The sequence below is a fragment of the Equus asinus genome, chromosome 30 (genome assembly GCF_041296235.1).
Source record: "Equus asinus isolate D_3611 breed Donkey chromosome 30, EquAss-T2T_v2, whole genome shotgun sequence".
NCBI lineage: Eukaryota > Metazoa > Chordata > Mammalia > Perissodactyla > Equidae > Equus > Equus asinus.
The window spans coordinates 1,158,865-1,173,999 of record NC_091819.1 but is presented as its reverse complement, the minus strand read 5'-3'; the positions used below and the strand labels follow the sequence as shown (position 1 = coordinate 1,173,999).

General features: G+C 46.0%; 1 protein-coding gene across 2 annotated transcripts; it reads left to right on the top strand.

The window, feature by feature from the left end:
• The first annotated feature begins 248 nt into the window (after positions 1-248).
• TIMM17A (translocase of inner mitochondrial membrane 17A) lies at positions 249-10,794 on the top strand. 2 transcript variants are annotated; one of them, XM_014843167.3, is made up of 6 exons: positions 249-338; positions 3,509-3,608; positions 3,740-3,803; positions 7,153-7,281; positions 8,055-8,165; positions 10,315-10,794. In XM_014843167.3, exons 1-6 carry the CDS (start codon positions 313-315, stop codon positions 10,398-10,400), a joined length of 516 nt encoding a protein of 171 aa, XP_014698653.1. In that variant the 5' UTR covers positions 249-312; the 3' UTR covers positions 10,401-10,794. The 2 variants fall into 2 exon arrangements, with proteins under 2 accessions (XP_014698653.1, XP_044618717.1); XM_044762782.2 differs by having other exon boundaries at positions 289-558.
• The last annotated feature ends 4,341 nt before the right edge of the window (positions 10,795-15,135 follow it).

Sequence of the window (15,135 nt, the reverse complement as noted above, 5' to 3'; positions counted from 1 at the left end):
GAAACCAAACCAATAAAAAAGAAGGAAGCCTGGCGAGCCCCAGAACAAGACGACCACGTGCCTCTCAGCCAGGACCCTGCACCCGGCAGCTCGCACGCCCCGCCCACGCGGCCAGACCCGCCCCCCGCGAGGACCTGGGCGGGGCCTATCCGCCCAGGGGCCCCGCCCCCTCAGAGTCCGGCTCCCATTGGCTGCGGCAGGCAGCGGGGAGCCAATCCCCGTAGACGTCAACGCCCGCCTCTCGGGATCACTTCCGCCGTGAGGTCAGGCTCCGCCGGCTTTCCCAGCACCCTTTGCGCCGCCGGAGGCAAGATGGAGGAGTACGCTCGGGAGCCGTGGTGAGCCTCCCCGGGCCGTGTCCGCTCCGGGCCTGCCCGCGGCCCCGCGCTGCCCTGTCCGTCCCCGAGGAGCAGGCCCGGCTCTGCCGCAGGCCCCTCCGTCCCGGGCCGCGTGAGGCCGCCCCACCTAGCTCCGGTGACCTTGCGGTGGGGGGTGAGGAGGACCCAGGAGCTGGGTCTCCGAGGGGTGCCCCTCTCGAGGCGTCGTTTGTATGGTCAGGTGTGTCCAAAGGGCCGAGCATCCCAGACGACAGGAACGTAGATCTCCCCAAAGGGCCTGGGCGAGCGCCTGCAGGCAGGAGCCTCGTTTCCGTGCTTGGAGTTCTCCCTTGGGGGCGGAGGGGACAAAAAATTATTTGGAAAATCGAGTAGCGTGTGTTTTCCGAAAAGCCTCGAACCGAAATTCATTCATTCGTTCAGCATCTGTCGAGGGAGGGCTCTGTGCTCGGGGCTTGGTCAGGTTCAAGGAATAAAAGCATGACTAAGTCAGGCACGTAGGTGGATATAAAGCGGTGTGATTGCTGTCGGAGAGAAAGCAGTCTGAGGATACGGTTTCTGGGGTCACAAGTGAAAAACCAAATCTTGGGTTAATCGCCTGTTTTACTTGTGTAAGAGCAGGAACCAAGGTGTCCTCGGGTCGTGAAGGTGCCCAGGACTTCATACTCTTACCTTCCCGGCCGTGGCCTTGCTGCCTGCTTTGTGCCCTTTTTCCCCCCTGAAAAGGGTTACAGGGTCTGTATGTCAGCCCCTCCTGGCTCTCTAAAAGTGCCTTCTCCTAACGCAATTCTCCCCTTCCTGGACTGTGCCCAGATGTGCAGGACTCAGCACGCTGTCTCCAGACTGGTTATCAGCTGCTGCTGGATGTGGTATAATGACACAGATTGGCAAATTATTCAACTTGGTTGAGTTAAAGATGTTCTAAGAATAACGTCTTCACCTGCTAATTCTTTAGGTGGTCCCTCCTCTTTCTCTTAGTCGGTGTGTTCTGAAGCAATACGATCAGTTGTCCCGTTAGTTTTGTAGTCAGACTGCTTTGATCTTCTGGACTGCCCTGTTTGGTAAGAGCGTTTTCTCAAGTCATCCAAGCTCAAACTGTAAGCATCTTTTTCCTCCCTCTGCCCCCGCCCACCCCCCCCAGTATGCATCCGAATTCTTTCAAAACTTGTGCCTCTCAGTTCCTGTTGTCAGGATCTTACCTGGTGTCTTAATGCCTTTTACAATGGCTTCCTAATTGCTTTCCTCACCTCAGGCCCCTTTAATCTGTCATATGGGCAAAATCATCCTAAGTGCTTCTTTTTACAATATGTTTTCTTTTCAAACACCCTTAGTCTGTATGGAAGGAATTTGCGGGCCTTGGACCACTAGATTTTGTATTTAAATTGGTCCTGCTAGTTACTACCTCTATGACCTTGGTCAAGTTACTTCATCTCTGTCCGAGCCTCTGTTCATCTGTGAGATGGAGAGAAGACAGGAGTACTCTTTTTCGTAAAGTTAAAAGATGAGGGATTCTATAGGAAAATAATCCAGACTTCTTGAAAACCATAGGTTTTATTTGCGTTATAATACACCTAAAACATAGTTGATACTTGATAAATGATAACTTTTAATCTTGTTACTGTTAGTTACTGGTTCTCTGTTGCCCATATTTGTCTGGCGTTCACATTCTTTTAGAGTCTGGCTTCCACCTTCCTTTTGTGTGGCCCATCACTTCTCTGCTGGAACATTTTGCCAGACTTTGTTCAGGAACTGTTTCCATCTTGCCTTAGTTTTGGACATCCTCCCTTGGAATACTCTGGCTGCTCTATGATCTGAATCCTGCTGTTCTTTACTGATTTTTTTATACTCATTAATTTCAGCTGTAACTAATTATAAGCTCAGTTAGGCTAGATCTTTTAAAGTTGCTGACCCACCACTTGGAGCCACTAATTCATTCTCCTTTGTCCTTCTTTGCTTCCTTTTAATGTTTCTATCATTTTAAAGAAATTTTCCTAATCCTTTTTAATCTCTCAAAGCACTGCTTCTCAAACTGTTAAAGTGAAACCAAGTCACCTGTGGATTGTGTGCAACAGCAGACTCTCATTCAGCAGGTCCTGGGTGGGGCCCGAGAGTCTGCATTTCTAACAAGCTCCCAGGTGTTGCTGATTGCTTTTAGGACCACAGAAGCAAGCCCTGGATAGCAAGGCCCCAAAGCATCTTGCTGACAACTGCAGTATCTGATTCATGAGACAGTCATTCTGTACGAAGTGCTCATTTGTATTATACTTGAAAAGGACGTGGTCTTTTGACTCCTGGGTTTTGTGTTTCTGTTCAGCAAAGTCAGAATTACTCATTATGTCAGATTCTCCAGCAGCAGCAGTGTGCTGAGTTCACACGTTTACTCGAGCAGGTGGATTGCCCATGGGTTCATTATGGCATTTGACCCTTGAGACTAGATAAAAGAAATTTCTTTTGTTTATAGTGGGTTGAAAATGAATTTAACTATTCACAGAAGTTTTCATGAGCCAGATTCCTACAGTAGTGGTTCTGTTTTGCTAATCAGATGACTCAGATGTCAGTGTGTCGTGTAAGTGAGGGTGCTACGTTTGGAGGCTGGGTTTACAAATTTAATTTCCAGTTCTTGGGTCCCAGAGTATCCCAGGACGTTAAGTGGGTCTGGTGCAGACTGCAGTTCCAGATGCCGACTGGGACTCAAGAAACCCCGGAAGAATTTCGAGCTTTTTAAAATTTTAGACATTTGTTTTCCCCCGTACCTGTTGAGTCTTCATTCTTCGGGTCTCAGCTTTGAGTTTTACTGCAGCTGGAGAGCTTACCTTGATCCCTAGGAGACTGGATCAGTTGTGGATTGTAATGTAATTTCCGACATCCTCGTTTCTGCGCTTGTGCACAGTGCCTGACCTGGGACAGACGCGCTCATTGTGAAGTGAATGGATAAAGTGCTGTTCTCAGTGGGGAGTTACAGCCAGTTTCGCTCCTTCTGCCTTAGATGACTTGGGGCTGAGTAAATACCGATATGCTCAGAACCCTTTATTTTTGTCTCTGTTTGATGAGCCACATGTTTACTGGTTGCACTGGGCCCTGCTTTGGAATCTTGCCTTCTCTACTGTGTTAGCAAAGGAGGTTTGATGGCTTAGGAATGAGAAACATTCTCATCTTTCTTCCTCTGTTCTTAGCCCCTGGCGAATTGTGGATGACTGTGGTGGGGCCTTTACGATGGGCACCATAGGTGGTGGTATCTTTCAAGCAATCAAAGGCTTTCGCAATTCTCCGGTGGTAAGTGAATGAATGATCTTCTTTTATCATTGTGGAACTTATATCAACTTTTTTTGCTAACATCACTGGTAGCCCCATCAGTGGGCTGGAAATACTGCACTTGTAAAATATTTCTGGTTGCCTCTTTACAGGGAGTGAACCACAGACTGCGCGGGAGTTTGACAGCTATTAAAACCAGAGCTCCCCAGCTGGGAGGTAAGCAGTGTTTCCGTTTGTGCTCCAGACTGTCTTCCTGTGTGTTTGAAGACGAAGCTCTCTTTTTCTTCTCTCTTAGGTTATACCAATTGGTGGTTTAGTTCAGTCTAACAGCTTGTTGCAGATGAATATCTCTGTAGGTTCTTGATTTATAGTTTATTCGGGAAGTTAGCTGGAATTGTTGCATCCATTTGAAAGTCTTGTCTCTGTCCTTCAGAGGCTCAGTGGTGTTTTGTTTTGTTTTGTTTTGTTTTTTCCTCTCACCCTGAAGGCGGACAGAGTGTTGAAAGCTCGGGTCTGTGAGAGTCAGGAGTGACAGCTTCTGGGGTCCACAGAGCTGAAGAGCATGTGCTCGAGAGGGCGGGGCTTCCTGGGAGAAGCTGATTGGCTCCTCTCCGAGCTTCGCCTTTGCACATTGTGCAGAATTTGAGAAGATTCTGTTCCTTACGCTTTTATACTTGGTTATTTGGAAGCTGGGAGAAGCAAGGTGATAGAAGAGCTTGGAGGTTATATTCACTTACAAAGATATGGTCAGGTTGGCGAGGCCAGATAGAACAGGTGAGAGAGACTTCACAGTGTCATTCCTGAGAGATTGTGGGTGTTGGGAGAAAGCGTCCCCCCTCGATTTTAGCCTGTTCTTCGGCAGAGGCAGGAGCTAGGGGCCCCACTTACCCAGCGCTCGCTTGGTGCCAGGCCTTGCCGAGTGTTCACGGCATCACTTTATCTCCTCCTCATGGCGGCACGAGGCTAAGTACTGTTATCCCGGTTGTCCCAACAAAGACGAGGATCTGTGGTTGACATGGTCTTATGCCTCTTTCCTTTTCTTCCCTCTGTGATAATGGTACACCTGGAAAGTAAGTGGTAACTAATTTTCCTTTGTTTTAACGGCTACCGTGTTGTTCAGGAATGACGGCAGTATCAAAGTTCACACCACACCCTGAGCCCCCGTATGTGCAGAAGTCATACAGGTTTTCACAGGTTTCTTGAGAGGCTGCTTCTGGCACGTTGTGCATTTTCAGTGAATAAAAAAAAAAAATCAGGTAATTGTCACAGCCAGGGGGAGCTTAAAGGGACACAACGACTGGATGTAATGTGATGTCCTGGGGCCAAGAAGGGACATCGAACCAAAGGAAATCGGAATGAAGTGTGGACCTGAGTAAATAAACTATCACTGTTGGGCCACGCGTTGTGACCAAGGCACCATGCTAATGCAAGAGGGTAGAAATTAGGGGAGCTGGGTGTGGGGTGTGAGGAAACTCTGTACTGTTTTCACAGCTTTTCTGTGACTCTCAAACTATGCCAAAATTGAAGTTTCTTTAAAAACACGGTGAAATAGCAGAAGAGTATGTCGCGGCACGAGTCACTTGGGATCATTTGTTTCAAATCCTTGAGATTGGCCTTTTTAAGGAAACTATTGAGAAATCCTTATAGTGTCCTGAATTTTAAAAATAGTGGGATGACGTTTTCAGTTTAACTCTGACCATTTTCTGGCTCTCCCAATCAAGACCCAGGGACAGGCGGCCTGGAGAGTCATAGTTGAGTCCCGCAGAGTCTTGTGCTTTCACAGGGGAAGTAAGATATGCTGTGCACATGTTCACCTCCTTGCATTTTGGAACAAGATATTCCAGGCTTGTCCGTACTTCCCTGGCCTAGCGTCAGCCACTTCTCCAAGGAGCGCTGCTTCCTTTTAGTTGAGAAGGGTATTTAGAAGCCCAGACCTGGGCACAAGTGTATCATTGCTGTTGGGGTGTGCTGGTCTCCAGGCCTTCTTTGTAATGGAGCTTGGGGGTGTGTCCTTGTACATGAACACAAACTGACCGCATCCATTTACATACACAGATTTATGTTTCTGTGTGTCTCTACGTACTGAAAATCATGAATTCACACTGATAACTCTAATCTCAGTCTGGCCGCACAGGTTCCTCCTTCTCCTCTCCCTTTTCATATGAACACCTGGTGGGCTGTGGTGCCCCGCCAGGCCCCCTTCCACCTGAACACGCTGATGGTCCGTGCCAGGCAGGCCCTCCCCGTGGACCCCTCCTCCCTGCTTGGACTCCACATCTCGACACTCAGTAGCTGTAGCTGACTCTGGCAGTCATTCTTGGGGGGTGGGGAGATTTCAGACCCTCTGAGGGAGATAGAGCGTCTTGTCTGAGGAATTTAGTGAGGTGATTCTAAGATCCTAGGCATCGTCTCTCTCTCCCAGGGCATAGAACTACTGAGTCAGAAGAAGGAGCTCGTTTATTTTTATGTGGCATGTGGTATCTAGTATTGGACCAAAAATGAGGGGGCTTACGCTGTCCTTCAGCTGTGATATCCGCTGGGTTCGGTTGACCATGTGAGGACTGGGAAGGGGTCCTGGTGATGGTCTCGTTCAGACGTTGGTGGGACCCAGTTCACTGTCCTTATTAACACGCCCGCTGAGATGTCAGAGGACAGAGAATAAGGGCCCAGGCTCCTTTGTGCAGTTCTTCTTTCTTTCATCTTAGTAAATGTAGCAGCTCTTTTCATACGGTGCAAGTCAGGTGCATTCCTTTTAGAGGATTTGTTTGAAAATGAAAGCACAGAGAAATGAAATCATCTGTTATGTCACCTGGGGATGCTGACAGTTAAACTCTTGATGTTGTCTTTCTAGATTTTGTGTGTACTTGTACATGTATATGTGTGCGTGTTTGTTTTCTGTTTTAAATTGTTACTGTGTTTAGCAAGAGTTTATTTTTAAGTGCAAAATAATCTGATTTAGGGTTGTTTTTAGTTTCATGCTTGAGGAGCAAACGATAGAAAGGAGAGTGAAACGGTAATTTCTGTCGCTGGGTGTTCCCTGGTGCTAATGTTTGCGTCATTGATTTGCCACTTAGCATGTATTGGCTTCTACCTGTAATACATCCAGAATAGCTGGATTCTTTTGGATTCCCTTTAGTGATTTTCATAGAGTAGATACTCGGTGACAGTGAGGAAAAGGAAAACTAAGGTAAGGTGGAGCTAGAAAAGGAAAGGAGGCTGAAGGAGGAGCAGGAGGTTGGGCTTGTCTGTGGCTTGTTCAGCAGAGACACATTGTTCTGCAAGGGCCTTGAATGTGTCTAGCCTGACCTCCCAGGCCTGGCTCGGTTCTGCTAGGCTCTGGTCCTCACTGATTTCCCCACTGGTATCACACAGCCCGAGCTTTATTAAAAAGACGAGCACTCTGACTTGTTCGGTGCTCATTCAGACATGTGCTTGCATGTGTGTGTTTGAAGTGTGAGAGTTTTAAGAACATTGTGAGTGTTGCTGTTTAAACTTATGTTTGACTGTAACATTTTAAATGTAAGATAAAAATAAATTTGTATTGTTTTGTTTTTAACTTCAATAGGTAGCTTTGCAGTTTGGGGAGGTCTCTTTTCCATGATCGACTGCAGTATGGTTCAGGTCAGAGGGAAGGAGGACCCCTGGAACTCCATCACAAGTGGTGCCTTAACAGGAGCCATCCTGGCCGCGAGAAGTAAGTGATTGCTACAGACGCCCCAGGAGAAGCAAGACTTTCTGGGAAGCCTCATCTGTCTTAATTTAGTGACATCTGTAATATCTAAAACCGAGAATTGCTTAATTTGGTTTAGCGTGAATATATATGGTGATTTGGGGGGAAAGTAAGGGATCTGTTTAGTTGGAATGTTTGAGAATGTGAGAGCAAGGGTCTGACCCACACGCACAGTGGTTAAGAGCAGCTCGAGTTCCAGTTCTGCCATTTACTAGCCGTGCGACTGGGCGATTCACCAAACTCTTTGTGCCATGTTTTCCTCATCAGTACTCGAGTTAATCATCGTACCTGCCACATAGCATGTTATGAATAAAGAGCTTGGAGCCATCTTCTGGATCTCTGGGACAGGGAGCAACCCAGAATTCCTTTGGGCTTAGCAGTTTAGGCCAGGGATTGGCAAACTTTTTCTAAAGGGCCAGATAGTAAATATTTTAGGGTTTGTGGGTCCTGAGGTCTTTGTCGCAACTCCTCAGCTCTGCTGTCACAGCGTGAAAGCGGCCACAGATAGTACGTCAGTGAATGAGCACGGCTGTTCCAGTAGAGCTTTATTCACGTGAACGGGCAGTGAGCTGAAGTTTGCCGGTGGCCATGGTTCGTTGACCCCTGGTCTTGGCCAGTGGGAAAGAGGGTTTGGGAATGGGGGTAACATGTAGCCATATGGACAGCTCTTGCCGTTACGGGGTCTGACATTAAACTGGATTTCTAGTAGAGTCATCTCGCTGTTACTGTGTTTTCAGATGGACCAGTGGCCATGGTCGGGTCAGCCGCAGTGGGTGGCATTCTCCTAGCTTTAATTGAAGGAGCTGGTATCCTGTTGACAAGATTTGCCTCTGCACAGTTTCCCAATGGTGAGTCTTCTTTCTGCCTAATACCATAGCTCTGACTTTTTGGAATGGTTTCCTGATGTTTAAAGAAAACATAGTTTGTCTGCTAAGATGTGGTAGTTTGTGATTTCTGCATTGTGTATTAATATGCTGTGGTTCATGAGGATTACAGTAGGCTCTGGTTCTGTTTGAAAAGGTGGATGTGGGTAGTTACTGTGTTTAATTAACCACAGGAACCCAAATGCTTTGGTTAGGTCACTTGCTGTTGCTCTTTCCTTAGAGCTGTCAGGCTTTATCAGTGCTCGTTTACTCATGCTGAGAAATTGCTGGCATTTTAGAGGTGCTTGAAGCACGGTCGTGGCAGATGTGTAACATTAATGGCAGTCACCCCACGGCTTCGTGTTGCTCGTGGACGTGCCAGGCGCTGTCCTGGGTGCTGGGGATGAAGTGGTGACCAGGGACTTCCATTCTGGTGGGGAGACAGACGGACCCATTCACAGATACACGGGTTTACTTGATTGTGGTGCTGGCTTTGAAGAAAGTGAGACAGAGTGGTGGGAAGTGACTCCTGTTGGAGAGGGTCACTTTAGCACTTGTGGGGAAAGTTTGTTTGAGAAGTTGGTAGTATAATTTGTTGCTAATTGTTCCTTTGTCCAATATAGAGGGGAGAAGTTAAACTGTGGGCTAAGTGATCATCACATTGTCATGCAATATCTGCTCAGCCAATTTCCTAGACCTATAGAAAACGTCAGTTGTCTAAATGAGACTATCCCGTGACGTCGGAAGGAAGCAGAAAGATAGCGTGAGGATTACAGTAGAGAAACCTGGCCTGGCGTTTGAGGAAGGCAGTGCCCAGAATAGTGAGGCATGTTGGGAATTGTTTTTGGAGCTTGGAAAAGATTGAGCATAGAGTTAGGAATAGATCGTAGCTCCCATTTGGTTTGATTTCCCCGAGGCACCTTGAGAGAGCAGGTGTCTCTGACGTCTTCAACGCACTGCTCATTCGAGGCCCGGGGGGCCCCGGATGACCTCCTGGACCTGCCCGCCTCGTGCCTCTGATTTTCAGTCATTACTTCTGAGATAACACTCTGTCGTGATGGTCACTTTCTAGTTTTGCTTTTTAGTTTGTCTTTGCCACTTATAATCAGAAAAGTTCCATATTTTCAGAAATTCAGAAATTGATGTAACAAAAATTTAGTTACATTGTCTAATGGAAGTTAGCCTTGCTTGTTTTGCTGCAAGCTTTTTTCCTCAGAGGTAATCTCCAAAGGAAGGTCATTTTATTTTAGAGGGGAGATGTGTTTCTGAAAATCTGTGTAGGGGGGAAATCTTTGAAAAGTTAATCATGTCTTTCCAATTAATATACATGAAAAAGATCTTAAAACAGTGAAAAACTGAGATAAAACTGTATCTAAATGGTAACAGTGGTTATCTTTGGTTTATCTTTTTCACCCAGTATTTTCTCAAGTTTTCTATAATGAACAGATAATGCTTTTATAGTGAAAAAAAATAATGGCATTGGATTAAGGCATTGGAAAGCTTCAGGGAATATTATCACTGCCCTCTTTCTCTCCTTTCCAGATATTTTCAGTCTGCTTGTTTCCCTGAAGAAGGGAGGAGTGATTATTCCCATAAAAGTCTTTTACTAAAGAGCCACATTTTTCTGAGTTCACAGGCCCTATCACCCTTTGAAAACTAAACATTACAAGACCTTGTTCTGCGGCAAACTAAGGGGTGTCTTCCCGTTCATGGCTCATTCCCTATTTAATTGGTTGTATAATGGATTAAAACATGACTAAGGTACTTAAACTTTGTGAAAATAATCTTAAATAGCTACTGAAAAATATGTCAAGAGGTGGGAGAGATTCTTCCAGCCTTGATTTGGTTGCTTGTTACAGCACTTGCTTTAGAAGCTTGAGTATTGCTTCTTGCCATAATTAGTCCATCTGCCTCCCTGGCACAGCGTCTGAGAGCTGTTCCTCCTGAAGCACAAGGGAGCCCAGCCTGTCGTCTGTTCTCTGCTCTTGAAGGTGCTCTCAGGGGAATTAGGCAGACCTACAAAGAAATTCGGATCACAGCTCAGTGCAGCACATTATTTTTCGTGAGTTGGTTGATTTACTCTAATTATGTCATGTGCCTGTGGTTTTCACACTTCCTTTCTTTCTCATCCCAGGTCCTCAGTTTGCTGAAGACCCCTCCCAGTTGCCTGCCACCCAGTTACCGTCCTCACCTTTTGGAGACTACCGACAATATCAATAGGACTTCCTTCCCAGGATTTCTTCAACAGAATGAGCTGCAGTTCAAGCAAGGATCTCAGAAGATCGACTTACAGTCTGTTTTTAAAACCATAGGTGGGACAGCTGTGGCCCAGCAGGCTGTGAAGAGACATTTAGCACATTTTTCTATATAAAGGAACATGGAAGGGGGTGTTAAGAGATAATACATTTATTTATTCACACTTGGATTGCATTTGTGAGCAAAGTAAATGTATCCTATCTTTAAAAGGAAATATAGTAAGTGCTTAGGAGGTGAAGGACCGTAGGGCAGACAACAGGGAAACATGCCCGTCATTCCTTGGGGACTTCTCTGCCTGGATTTGCGCGTTCTGTTACACAATAAAAACTCCCGGAACTTGCTCTTTCATTTAAGATAAGTTGTAGAGTTCTACTTTTCATCCTCACACACTTCAAATAATGCCCAGTGCTTTGAAAATGGCATGTTTTGTAGTTAGACTCTCATCTCACTCGAAGTAGATCATGTACGAGAAGATCGGTGCCGAGTCCACGTGGACCCTTCCACATGCATTCCTTCTGGATTGACAGCTAGGGTGGAGCACGCACCCTTCACTTTGAAAGTAAAATGTCCCATGTCTTGGTGTTAATGATGTCAGATACAAAACTCTGTACCTTTGAGGCTGCTGTGTCTTGACTCTTGACCGACAGAGCCTTCAGCAGACACGACTTCCTTCCAGGAGACCCACTTCTGCATGAGCAGAATTCACAGAGGGAGGGGGCGCGCTGGAGGTCTGATGTTTATTGGGTGCTTGAAATAAAATGTATGCTGTTTTTAATGTGTTCCAAGTGCCCTGAAGCTGATCATCATAGAGGTGTATTTTGGGGTCTGGCTGGGCCTGGAGAATGGATTAGCTTTTCACAATAGGCCACTTTACTTACTGATTGTGCTGGAAATGACATGAGACCTTCCAGAAGGCATGATTTTGTTAATCCCCATTTGCCTACATCTGTGTGAAATGGAATACAATCTGTGTGAGTATGGTGAGCGCACATTTATCTTTCGGCCCAATGCCATATGTATAGTAAGCATTGAATTACTCACTGTGGTTTGATTTTGTGTGTGTGGTAAAATAGGCATAAAATAATGCTTATCAGTTTAACCATTTGTAAGTGTACAATTCACTGGCATTTAAACCCAGTCACAATGTTGTGTAACCATCACCGTTGTGTATTTCCAAGCTTTTTCATCCTCACTGACATAAACTCTGTCCCTGTTGAACAGTGACTTCCAAGGTCCCTTCCCCTCGGCCCCTGGTAATCACAGTTCTGCTTTCTGTCTCTGAATTTGCCTCTTAGGTACCTTGTGTAAGTGGAGTCATACCATATTTGTCCTCCTGTCTGATTTCCTTTAGCACGATGTTTTAAGGTCCATCCATTCCTTTCGATGGCTGGTTAATATTCTGTATAGTATCTAGCTCATTCTGTTTATCCGTTTATCTGTTGGTGGACACTTGGGTGGTTCCCACACTTGCCTGTTGTGAAGAAGCTGCTGAGAACGTGGGTGTACAGGGATCTGGTCAGCCCCCAGCTTTCAGTTCTCCTGGATCTGTAGCTAGGAGTGGGTTTCCCGGGGCTTATGGTAGTGCTGTGTTTCACTTTTCGAGGAACACCAGACTCTCCACATCGGCTGCTCCATTTTATATTGCCACCAGCAATGCACCAGGGTTCCAATTTTTCCACATCCTTGCCAACACTAATTTTTCTTTTTTAAAAAATTATAGCCATCCTAGTATGAGTGGAGTGGTATCTATTGTGGTTTTGATGTACATTCTGGTGACTGATGACACTGCTTGTTGGCCGTTTGTGTGTCTTTGGAGATCTGTTTTTAAGTCTATAGCTCTTTAACTTTCAGTCGTAAATACAAGGAGCTGTCTGTCAGAAGAGCATTTGGAAGCTGAGAACGTGTTGAACTGCAGAGAAAATGCCTTCCATTTCTTAAGGTCTCCTCGATTCCTTCTCTCAAGTGGTCTCTCGGTTTGGGAAGTAAGTTCCTCTTCCAAATTCTCATTCTTTGATGGTTGTGTATGCGTGATGCTGGTGTGTTTTTGCCATTTTATTCATTAACTCTGGTGTCTTCAGCTCAGCATATCCGAAGCAGTCCTTGGGATACAGATGAATTTTCTGGAATTAGGGATGGGGTGGAAAAGAGGAAGCTTGAAAAAGATGGAAAACTTGTTCTTTTTGGAGAACTTTTAAGTTTTATTCCTCCATGTGCGGGACGCTAGATGAGATAAAAGGCTTTCCAGTGTGTTCCCAGGCTTCTGCCTCCTCGGTTGATACCTCCTGGCTCTTTATCCTGCAGTTGGGGGGGGCTCTTTCCCCTTAGGAGAGGCTTTCCCCTTAGTGCTAGAGCTTGGCATGAAGGCCTGGTTCAGACTTTACCCGATGGGTCCAGTCTGGAGACGGGAGCCAGAGGAAGAGAGGGAAGGTGCGGGGAGGGAGAAACCTTATCTTTAAGTTGCTCCTTGAAACCCGGAGTCCCATCTGTGTCCCTGGCACAGGTGTTCTGTGACCCCAAGAGCCTTTGCGGTGCCCTTTCCTCTGCCTGCTCCCCTTGGTTTTGCTGGCTCGGTCACAGTCTTCGAGGATCACCTCAGCGGCTTTCTCTGGGTGCTTGGGGGGCTGATCCCTTTGCCTGCTGTCTTACCCGCGCAGGAGAAAGAGCTTGTGAGGTTGGTTTTGGTTTTTTGTCCCTTCTTCCCTTTTTCCCCAATGGTAAACGCCACCTGGATTCTAACACAGGTATTAACTTTTTTAAAGTTTAGCAAATTGTAGACAATCAAGTGGTTTTAGATTCTAAGTATCTTCTTAAAGTACTGATTTGAAATGTTTAATAAATATTCTAAAACTAATTTTGGTTTACTACAGTAGAGCCCAGAATAAAAGGTAAAATAATCAAAATAAATGAAAGGAGCAAGAAGCAGAGAGGAACATGTTCCCAGGCCTCCCCTGGAACAGTGGAGTCAGTTCCTCGGTTTGAAGGCTGTAATGCCCACGGGAAAGATCGCATCAGCTGTGCTCCTCAGTAGCTGACATTGTGTGTGAAACTGGCATGTGATGGTGAATTTCTGTGTCAGGGTTTGGAAGACGTGGGGACAGCTGCATCTGCTGCTGGAAGTACATCTGTTTCATGTGTGAAATGTCTGCGGGTGTAAAAACGTGGTCAGAGCTCCACCCTGTGGTGTGTTAGTTTTAATTAAAACTCAGGCTAAATTCTGTTCAGTTGGCTGCATCGTGGGTCAGCAAGCTACCCGAAGGCTGTTTTTGTACGTAACTTATTGGAACAGCCACACCCATTGATCTATGTATCGTCTGTGGCTGCTTTCTTGCTACGATGGCAGAATTGAGTAATTGTGACAAAGACTATGGCCTACAACCGACACAGGAGTGGGACTGAATCCCACTAGATGCTGAAATTGAGTTAGGACAGGAGCCACATTTTCTAAGAGGTGCTCAATAATATTGAGTGAATGAATAAGTTATAGGCAGACATCTCTATAAAGTCTGAAGCTTTTCACAGAAATGTGTTATGAGATATTTCATGCATATAAATGTGATTTACAAAATAAATGTCCACATACCATCCCCAGAGCACAAGAAATAAACATGGCTCATGCTTGAAGCCGCTGGTGATACCGCTCCCTGATTTCATCAGCTGCCTCCCCACGAGAATTAACTGTTAGCCTGAATCTGGTGCTTACCCTTCCAGTGTATTTCTTTGTATTTGTAATTCATCGTTTTAGCTGGAGATAATTTTAGCTTTAAAGGAAAATTGCAAAAATACGGAGTTCCATCATAGCTTTCACCTGGCTCCCCCTTACGTTAACATCTTCCATAACCAGAAAACAGTTATCAAAACTAAGACATTCACGTGGCTCACATCAACCAAACTACAGGCTATTTGGCTCTCACGAGTTTTTCCCGTGCATAATGTCCTTTTCCTGTTTCAGGACCTAGTACACGATCCCAAGTTGCATTAGTTGTCATGTCTCGTGAGTCCCCTTCAGCCTGTGACGGTTTCTCAGTCCTCCCGTCGCTTTGCTGCTTTTGAAGGGTTTTGAAGAAGCCCTCAGTTTGGGTTTGATGTTTTCTCATACAGTCGTTCGTTGTTGGGAAGGACGACGCAGAGAGGCACCCTCAGTGCGTCACATTGGGGTGGACGGCGTCTGTGTGACTGCTGGCGTCGACCCTGGTCACTCAACTACGGCGGGGTCTCCTGCTCTCCCCACTGTGAAATGCCTGCTGTTCCGTTTGTAACTTAGAGCTGCCTGAGAGGAGAGACCGAAACTGTGCAGATGGCATGTTTTTGCTTACGCTTTGCCCACTGCCTGGTGTTCCAGTGGTCATCTTCTGTTTTTCTCATCCTTCCACGTAACATAATTGGAATTCCTCTGTAAGGAAGAGTTGTCACTTCTCATTTGTTTGCCTCTTTATTCAGTTACTCGTTTGTATTGGCATGGACTCCTGGGTGTTTATGTTGTTTGGGGTGTGATCCAACACTGTTCTTTATTTGCTCGAGCTGTTCTAACTTCGGCCATTGGACTCTTTCAGGTTGGATCTGGGCCCTTTCAACGTTGCTGTTTGTTTCTGCTTTTGGTTTTTTAGCGCTTCATGACTTCCTGGCACCACAATGTCCAGGCTCACCTGCTCTTCCTGTTCAAGCCCTGAAATCCGCCTCTTCTCCAAGGAGCGCTCGCTCC

Bases quoted from the DNA above. Each gene is read 5' to 3' on its own strand.
- TIMM17A (XM_014843167.3), top strand. From the start codon at position 313: ATGGAGGAGTACGCTCGGGAGCCGTG. The intron at 339-3,508 runs GTGAGCCTCCCC...CTCTGTTCTTAG, and splicing joins GAGTACGCTCGGGAGCCGTG to CCCCTGGCGAATTGTGGATG. The intron at 7,282-8,054 runs GTAAGTGATTGC...CTGTGTTTTCAG, and splicing joins AGCCATCCTGGCCGCGAGAA to ATGGACCAGTGGCCATGGTC.